The sequence below is a fragment of the Tigriopus californicus genome, chromosome 11 (genome assembly GCF_007210705.1).
Source record: "Tigriopus californicus strain San Diego chromosome 11, Tcal_SD_v2.1, whole genome shotgun sequence".
NCBI lineage: Eukaryota > Metazoa > Arthropoda > Copepoda > Harpacticoida > Harpacticidae > Tigriopus > Tigriopus californicus.
In genome coordinates, this window is record NC_081450.1 from 11000228 (window position 1) to 11010260 (window position 10033).

The 10033-nt window shown below is 38.1% G+C and overlaps 1 protein-coding gene across 1 annotated transcript; it reads left to right on the forward strand.

Moving 5' to 3' along the window:
* Positions 1-6455: 6455 nt before the first annotated feature.
* Positions 6456-7736, forward strand: LOC131890821 (uncharacterized). The gene is made up of 2 exons (XM_059240262.1): positions 6456-6570; positions 6629-7736. Exons 1-2 carry the CDS (start codon positions 6474-6476, stop codon positions 7585-7587), a joined length of 1056 nt encoding a protein of 351 aa, XP_059096245.1. The 5' UTR covers positions 6456-6473; the 3' UTR covers positions 7588-7736.
* The last annotated feature ends 2297 nt before the right edge of the window (positions 7737-10033 follow it).

A 10033-nucleotide genomic window follows, 5' to 3' on the forward strand; every position in this document is an offset into this window, starting at 1 on the left:
CCAGAATTTAGTCCACTTGCACTTGAGGCTTTTCCTCCAATTTAAAAGAATGGCCCCAATCAAGTCTTTTTCCAAGGATTCAATTGTTTCTTCAGCAAACGGTTCTAGTAGAGACTAGATGAAGAGAAAGGCACTGTCAACAAAGATGAGCTTGTCTGTGATTAGATGGTTTTCTTGGTGGCAAAAATCTGATTGGTTCTCTTGAGGGTTTCAACATTTGCAAGCCTTTCCATCGGATAAGAGAGTGTAACACTATTGGATTCTAAATATCAATTTCAAAGCCTTATTGTTTTGAAAACAACACTTGAAACAGCTTGTTTTACCTTCTAATGCGCTTGGATTCCCTCCAATTTGAAAATCTACATAGGCTGGAGATTGTCCGATAATTGAAAATAACAAAGTACGTATAGGCTTCTTTATTACGTTAACTCGAGCTTCACTTCAAAATTTTGGGTAACCAAAGTTTGCGCCAATCTAGCACTGATGGGAAAAACAAGAAAAACCAAATTTCAAATGCATTCAAACAAATCAAAACAAGCAAATAATTTCAAGTAAGCAGATGCAAACAAATTAGAAAGGGGAGTTGGAGTAAGAGCTAAAACTCGAGACGGTCCCATTGAGTAAACTGATCATATTTGGGCTTGTTTAGTGTTACAAACATGTTTCGAAAATCGAAATACTAGCGAGAGTCTATCCTTTGCCGAATTGTCCCCACCACTTTCTTTTACATTATTTCTATAGGGCCTTATGCAAAACTATGCTATAGATTTGCTTTTTCTATTGATTATTATAGTTCCCACGGTGGACTTTTTAGAGGAAAATGAATTATTAAACTTTTTTACAATTGTTTTTGTAATCAATTAAACGTGAACACCAAGTGATTGTAATTGGTTCAATTAAATTTCAACAAAAGTTCTGTATTTGAGATATTTTAATTACATTTTGATTGCATACCAAATTTTGGATCTCATTTTTTCAATTGAATTGCTTTCAGGGACAATTGATGAGAAATGCTAAATCCAGTTCAAACAATTTACGACAAGGCGGTTTCTAATGAAGCTAAATGATGATGACAATCGTTGCATTATCTAATTTAGGAATCTTTTTCAACAACATAGTGTATGTAGTAGAGGAAAGGAAAGGCCGGCACAAGTTGGCCCCATGCAAGGTGACCTTTGCTATTCCATACCTACTTTTGATGAATTCGCATTTAGGCTGACAAAAAATTGAGTAAAGTAGAAGCCTCGAGTCCTTTGCGGGACACGGCGGTACCCACAACATAAAAAAATTGCCCAAAAGCCAAGACTTGTAGTTGCGTTTTTCTTTGTAAAAACGGCACGATGACCAATTTTGGAAAACAATACATCATTAAAAGTAGCTCAGATTTATATATTATTCCACTGGAAACCTAAAACAAAACAGTATTGTTGAAAATGTAAGCCCTATGAATATTTGAGAGCAGCAAATTGAACAATGAAGGAGCCCGAGAAAGAAGAGAGTGGGACTTCATTGTTTCAACTAGCCTGGATTCTCGAGGGCTTGAAGGTGCTCTCAACACGCACATTAAGCCTCTACGGTCACTAGAATTGACCCTAAATCCTGGGTTGGGACAAAGCTCATGAATGCTTTTGAAAACGTACAGTATCAGATACATTTCGTACCTTCTCTGAATACAATGCTAATAATGTTGTAGCACAATGATATGCAATTAAATGCAATCAATAACTAGCACCTAAAGCAACGCATGTTACTTGATGTTGCTCCCATTATCAATGATCTTCAATTGCAGCCCATAGCGGAACTTGGAGCATGTGCTTTTTAATGAAGCTCGGCTCGAGACTGGCTCAGATATCCTTTGTGGCGGTTTTGAGCTTGTACTTTGTCTTAACATGAATGCCTAAAACGCCCTAAGATAGCATAGTCGAGCAATGAACAGCCGGGGCTGTGTCGTGGCCCAAGTTTGTCAGTTTGTCAAGAAAGGTCTGGGATGGGCAACTTCAGAACATTTTGTATCTTATTTGCATTGTGGCACCTTGCACCATCGTGTTGCCATAACCATGCTTCTCCATAGGTGGTTTGAGCCCCGGGAAACAAATACTTAGCTAACAACTTGCAATACACGTCGGCATTAAGGCTCTCGCCCTCAGCCAAGAACACGAGGTCGAGCTTTTGCCCCTCAGAGCCAATAACTGTCTACACTTGCAAGCTGGGGTAACGGCGCTCCTTTCCAACATGGACGAGAGCATCATCTCGAGCCCCTAGGGGCTTACCGAGTGGCCAAAAGGTAGGCAGTGGACCTGTCATAATCCAAAGTCTTGGCAATCTTGGTGGATGTTATTCCCACGCGCAAATAAGGCAAAAATTCCTGCTCTTTGTTGCTCCATGTTTTGAGCTCTATCTACGTTATCAGCAAACATACAAGGGCTTCAATTTTCAAACATCATCTCAAAACACTCTTCTTGCAAGTTGAGATGGGTTTGATTTCCAAAAAGATTTGCGAGAAAAATAGAAGATCTAAATACGTGTTGCATTTCAAAGGCACAGGCATATATCACTTAAAACTTACTTAAAATACACATTTCACAACAAGAAAGAAAATAGACCATTGCAACAAGTGACAAATTTGACAACTAAAGTGTCAGATGCATCGTTGTAATATTTCAATGACTGGACTAGCTAGTGCAGCTCTTCATGCTTCAAAAAAAACGGTCGACTATTTTCCATGTATAATGATCAAGCATTTGCTAAATAGACATTCATTAAGTGGTCTCTCTACATCGATAAAGTAATTTACAAAATACCATGAATTTCCACATAAATGGACTGTATATTTTTCGCTTCCTTTAACATAACAGAATGTTTTCTCAATGAGTACAATACTGTCCTCTTTCTCTTTTTCTCAATAGTCATCTAAAGTCCCGAACACACATGTTCGTAGTCATAGTTTTTCCGTAATCATATTTCCATTAAAAGTACTAGTATTGTTTTACTAGGTTTTGGACAGCAATACCTTTTAATGTATTTTAAATGATTTAACATACCAATACCAGCTACTTTCAAAGATGCTTATTTTACAAAATATGTTATTTTTGCTTCCTTGGCAATTGAGCAAACGCTTTTTCAGAAATTGTAACCTCCATTCCGTGTGGACTCAAGCAGGCCCAAAAAACCTATTTTGATGACCCAAAACTAAATTAGGCTTTACCAATCATTTTTCAAGGGCTCGCATCTGACATGATCAATTCCCGACGGACTCAGTTAGGCCCGTTTTATAAAGAAATTCATTGAAAACCAGTCATGATTCAAGGCATTCTTAAAGGAATTCTGATTCAGAAAATTTCTCAAAATTTGGTTAAGAAACTCAAATCCAAATGGGCTCGAGCCCGGACTCGTCACAATAGTGTGTAGTATTTATTGCCAAGACAACGTAAGATGAGTCATTATAAAATATTTATGCGCACGCTTTCATACATCTTACGAAATGACATGACAGAGAATTGCAATAAGGGTTGTTATTATCATTTCTAAAAAATGTTCCAAAAGACAGAAAAATATGATGAGGGCATCAGAATTGTGATCCCTCATTGAAAGTAAACTCAGTTACAATAGACAGAATAACTTCAGAAAGATACAAGGGAAAAATGGAAAGCGAAAAAAACGGCAAGAACCTCTCAAAACAGAGCTTTCTTTAGGAAGATCTACTCAAATGACTTGTTACTTGTGCAAAATATAAATTGTAATCGAAAATAACGGAATGTCAAACATGCGTATGGATATACCGAACATTTAAATCCAGCGATTCAACATCTATGCCGACTCTATTCAAATCTTTTGTCCGACCCCATTTGGAGTAAACCATCTCCTGTTGTGAGGTGAGAGTACAGTCTAGTCATAATGAAACTGCATAACACAATGCCATACCAGCCGTACCTACAAGGCCTACCATCTGGCAAAATCTGCCAGTTCTCATTCATTGTAGTTTCAGATATTTTACTGTGCCTGACCTTGTCCACTATCCCGTGAGCAATTCATGTCCTTTAATTTTTTAACGGGGATTCCATCCCTTGTATTGTTGGAAAATCGAAAAAGTTATATTTTTTAAGGATTGCTTTACCTATCCTGAGAATCGAATCCTCACCAATTGGAGATGAAAATATTTTCTTTCAGATGACTCTGGAGCCACTTACTCAAGATCCATCGATCCCTGAAGACGAATTGGATGAGAAAAACTCTAATGATGAGGTGTTTGAGTCGGACAATGAGTTTAACAAGGAAGATAATGATGACAATCAAGATGACGTGGATGGGATCCAAGTTGGTAATCAAGTATTCATTTCTAACGACGAGGTCACTCCCTTAACTAACCGTCTTCGAGTATTTGCCATTTACGTCTCATTTCTATCTCTGGTAAGCTCCAGAAACTCCTGTTTTCTGGTTTGCTCCATCAAAAATAATGTGCCTCTATTCAGGGTATGTCACGAGCTATTCAAGGACCTGCTATATTTGACCTCATTGCTCAAACCAATATCAAAATTGAAAACTTGAAGTGGATCTTTACTATTGGAACAGTGGTTTTTCCATTAGGAAATGTTACTGGTAAGACAAATGAGAGAACTACAAGAATATATTAGGTTAATGTGCAATACTCGAGATCGATTGAATAAGAATGAAACACTCAAGAACGAAGTGACGAACCGTCAATCGAGACTATTATTTTTTATTACATTGCCATGCTTTAACATCGAATGCGTCAGCCTCTTAGTTGGCAATCATGCGATTTTTCCATCCGATTTTGATCTTTCTTGATTCGTGACTAGCTTTTTCATGACTAGACCTCAGAAAAAAGTTGTCTTTTAAGCCGAAATTTTTTTTTTTTGGTTGAGAAAAATACAAAAAGATTGAAAAAAGTGGCGAAAATGCGAAAACAACTTGTAATAATGGAAAAAAATTGCAATGATGAAAGGGTTGTTTTAGCACCTTGTTGCCTGCGTGCTGTATTTTTATTTGTCTCATAATCTAGACACACCACTGTCCTTTCGAGGTTATCCATTGAGTTTCTTCGTTTTATTTAAAAGAAAATGAGATGCCTTTTCTGCAAGATTTGACATTAGGACACGTTTCAATTAATACGAATGTTATGGTATGCACTTAATTCTCTTGTGGTGCTTAGGGTACTTTTCTCCACTAAATGATTTTGGGTTTTTGTTGGATGAAACCGCGGATTTCTAGAAATGTGGACTGTGAACGGAAACTAAAATTTTGTATCTCCTAAATCGTTCATCTTATCCCAAATAAGCACTTCATATGAACACAACATCTTGTTGAATGCATGAACTTGGCCAAATTTGAACCCAAACCTATGCTGAGAGAGGCAGGGGACGTGGTCAAAGTTCTGTTGTAAACAATACATAAAACTCGAATATTCGGGCTGCTCTTGGTCAACTACATAAGCGTTTGATAACATAACTTTGAAACGATTCACTTTACAACCACATGATAACGGCATTTTCTTTCTTGAATTGACGAGATCTACGTTTCTTATTGTATTACTTTCATTCGAAAAGTGGCTCAGAGTTGCTATGACCAAGAGAAGGCCGATTAGACGGGAAGCTCATTCACAGTCCATATTTCTTCCTTGGCTTATACTAGCGACCACGACAGAAAAAGTGGTTAACAAGAGCTGAAACTCGTTGGACTTTATGTAAAAAAGCATACTAAAAAGATTGTGTTAGTCACATGATTGATTCAGTCACATCACATTCAGTTTAATTGTCTCTTTTCCTATTAGAGCATAACCCATATTTACCACGATTTACTATGACCAAGAGCAGGCCAATTTTGCGCGAAGCTCGTTCGCAGTCCATATTTCTAGAAGTCCGTGATCAAACCCATGATAGGAGGTATACGTAGATAGCTCAACTGCACCTCGCGTTTTTACTCACTTTCCCAAACAGAAAACAGGGAATTGAATTTGATACTCAAATTTGTTAGTAGACCAACTATTGCTGAAAATTTAAGTGGTGACAATTAGACTAATCATAATATTTTATTGTAATCATACATAGGCTTACATTCCTTCCAGCGGTTATTAAAGCCGATGAAACCTCAAACTAAAAAACAAGAGCCTCTGGCTTAATGTTAAATCCATGATCTAATCATATTAAAACAAGTTCAGAAGGAAGCCGATAAGGAGCAAAATGACAAAATGTACTAAAATGTGAAATGACTGAGAAAAAAGTCGGAAAAGAGCACAAGAGGAAAATGGCTAAAACTGGAAAATATGGCAGACCATTCTTTAGGAAAAAACGGCAAAAAGAGTACAAAGTTTTTTTCAAGTAATACCGTTTTTTTCGAGGTCTATTCATGACACTTAATTGGCTTGTGTTCATGTCCGCCATTCTTTTGTTGTAGGTGGTTGGATTTTGGAAAGAGTGGATTATACTCGCTATCTTGGGACAATTGGCTTCATCTTCATGATTGCTCAAACAGCTTTAGCTTTTACCAACACGTTTTACACCCTGATGATAGTCTCGGCCATTTCAGAGTTTTCAATGGGACTCTTGGATACTGGTGAGATGCCACTCGCATCTTTGAGGAACCGTTCCGTTTAACTCGTATCTAAATTTAGGTTGCAACGTGGCCACACTAAATCTAATGAAGCCTTTGGAACGTGGAACTTATTTTACAGCCCTCTACTTTGCATTTGGTCTGGGAAACGTATTTGGACCAGCCTTGGCCGAAAGTGTACTCCAAAATGATCCAATAACGCCTCAAGTCCCGAGTGATGGGTCTCTCTCGCCAAAAGAGTTGTGTTTTAATGATCTTCAAGTTTTGCACTCGTTCGTCGGCGGACTCGTTATGACCAGTGTTTTGGCCTTTACAGCCTTCACGATTTACGACCTTGCTCGAGGCTCTCACGCTGATACTTTCAAGGCCATGCCTGAAATTGGAAGCCATTTACCACGAAAAGGCTGCCATGTTGGTGTGGTCACTTTTCTCATGTCGATCCTCTTCTGTTGTGTGAACGGGATCAACTTTTCATTTAGCAATTTTCTAACAGTTTTTGTCATGCGATCCCTTGGAATGAGCAAATCTCGAGGATCGAAGGCTACCACGATTTATTTTTTAGCCTCAGTATTCACCAAAATGGCAACTATTATTGGAGTTACCTACGTTAGCCCGATCTATCTTTTATGTGGGAGTGTTCTACTATTGCTAACTAGCGCATTTATTTTCTTCTGTACTAATGGAACAACTACTCTCTTCGTTTGTGTCATACTAGTTGGGATCTCTGTGAGCTCTATTTTTTCGCCAGGATTGCTTTGGTTGAATCAAAATATGCACATTTCCAGCAAGAAGACTTCCATCTTTTTGATAACGTCAAGTATCGGAGCCCAGGCTTTTAAAATTCCAATTGCAGGCAGCATTGAGTTGGAACCTGATATTTTGTCTTATTACGTTCTGAGTGGTTCAATAGTGGTATCCATTACTTTTGGATTTTCATTTCTAATGCTCAAAGAATATCATATTCGCAGACGAGCTTTGCCGGATCCTCGTAAAAGGTTACATGGTATTTCCCATGTGTAGTCAAGTATTCCAGATGAACAGATTGGTAAAAGTGTGTTTAATCATTTTGTTTTTTTGGGCTGCCATTATTTGTAAATTGCTTAGTATGAATTAGTCAAACTATTCGACTTCAAATTCTTTTTGATCCTTCAATTGAAAAAAAAATAAATACTCTGTAATTGAGAATTCATTTGTCTACTTCCCAAATCACCAATATAGTTAAAAGATACGTTTTTGCAAAGAAACAAGTTAGGTCTGTAAGGCTCTAGTGGTCAGCCTACTTACTGTACAGAGTGTTGCCATCAATCGGCTGAAGTAACACTGTCATGGTTGCCCATGCAAGCGGAAGAAAAAACACAAGCTTAGTTTTTCCCTTCTTCCCTTTCTTTTAAATGGTAAGAGAACTATGAAGGCACTGATTCAGGGTCTCCCTGGGGAATAGTTAAAAAATTATCACAGAATATCTTCAACTTTTCAATGATATTCTTCATTCCATTCATGGAATATTTTGCATATTTTTGTGTTCTCACATGGTCTTGACAATCTTTGATTACTTCACATTCGCGTCATTTCATAAAGTTCATGAGTAGAACATTTTCAAAGTTTGTTAATGCTTAACGAGGTTCTGTTTTATAGTCGATTGGGTGGAAAAATATCGGCTTTGGATTGGATTAAATTGGATTGAGCATTTTTCCGGATCAAATCGGTTTAGACAAAACTATTTCAGATTCGGATTTGTTCGGGTTGGGCAATGCTCTCAGCTTCAGATTCGGTTGGATTGGAGAAACTGTTTTTTTCTACCTTTGGTTGGCGGGTTTGTAACCGATAAAAGGAATGAAATTCCCAGTAACTCATGGTGAGTCAGATGTAATAAATTTGTTAACTATTTGGTCACGTAAAGTTTTTGAATTAGCCGCTCTAAGGCTTCCCAGATGTAAGGCTGATCTGGGATTCTTAACAAAAAAAACAGCTAAGTCACGTTTAAAATTTAGAAATGGGTCATCTAATGTACAGATTAATCGAAGAGAATATGGCAGCAAGTTATATAAAGCTGGTGCCTGATTGAAAATGAAAGAACATTTCAAGCCATTCATTACGTTTAATCCAAGGAATTGAATTAATGGCGAATTTGGCATGAAATACCCCGTCTCTCAGTTGTAGTTGCTCGAGGCTTGCTTGGCAAAATCAGAAGCAAGGCTTGTTTGGCATTAGGCTTTAAAGGCAAATTCAAATGATTTTTTTCGGTTTGGTTTTTCACGGGCTTTTCTAACCGCTACAAGGAATGTAATCCTCAGTACTATTAAAATGAAAGGTTGTAATTCGTCTATTTATCATTTTTCAATCTTTATACAATATTTGGTACCAACGAGTTTGAGTCCTGCCAAGAACAACCAATAAATACATTTTTGTAATACAAATACTTATCCATAATACCAATTGGAAGATGTTGGTGTCTTCAATTTTTCAACAGAGCGCCCCATTTCAATTATATTCAAGGACTAAGATAGAGCGTCATCTTTTGAAGCCTGTCTAGTGGACAATATTATGCTCTCAACCTTTGATAGGGGCATTCATCCTTTTGTTGTGGCTAAATCTTGAGAGTCCATAAGGGCCCTTATTTGCAGCATCAGACAACCCAAACAAAATGGGATGGAAGAGGCATGGTAGATTACCAAATGAACTATTCATGACATGCCATGAAGGCAATTTCTTTTCCGGGTATTACGTGATTCAGGTCACTAATAAAACAAAAGAATATGATGGAATTAGCCAAAAACAACATAAACACATTATAATCCAAAAAAAGAGAAATCGGGCCAATCAACCCCTCATTTGGCAGAGGCTGACTCACAAAGTGCCCTCTAAAATACAGAACCTAAACCATATTTCCTCCACCGTCAAAGGGCTAAAGGGGTGTCTATACTACAGTATGGCAATTAAGTATGGGACTCTGGTTTTTTGGCTATAAAAAATAAACGATTAGAGATATTGTGTTGATTTTCATTCCAGAAATAGACAAGACCAAGGCCTACAAATTTTGTTTATACATTTACAATGTGGCCACCTTTGTTGGCGATTACGCGGTAAAGTCGAGTTTTGACTTGGGCGCAGCTTTGGATCACCATGTCCTCGGGGATGGAGGCCCATGAGCGCTCAAGGGCAAGTTTCAGAGTCCCGACACTTCTATGAGTCTTGGAACAAGCTCTGTCCTCAAGGATGGATCACATGGCGAAGTCCATCGGGTTGAGGTCAGGGCTTGAGGGGGGCCACATAGCTTTGTCCCAGAAGGTTGGGAAAACTTCTGTACAAAACTCCTGGACCATTCTGGCAGTGTGGGCAGGCGCTCCATCTTGTTGGAAGACAAATGGGGCATCGCCATAGGTCTTCTGGAGCCAGGGGACCACATCAGACTCCAACATGTCACGGTACTTGTGCTGGTTGATCTTGACACCGAGAGGAATGAACA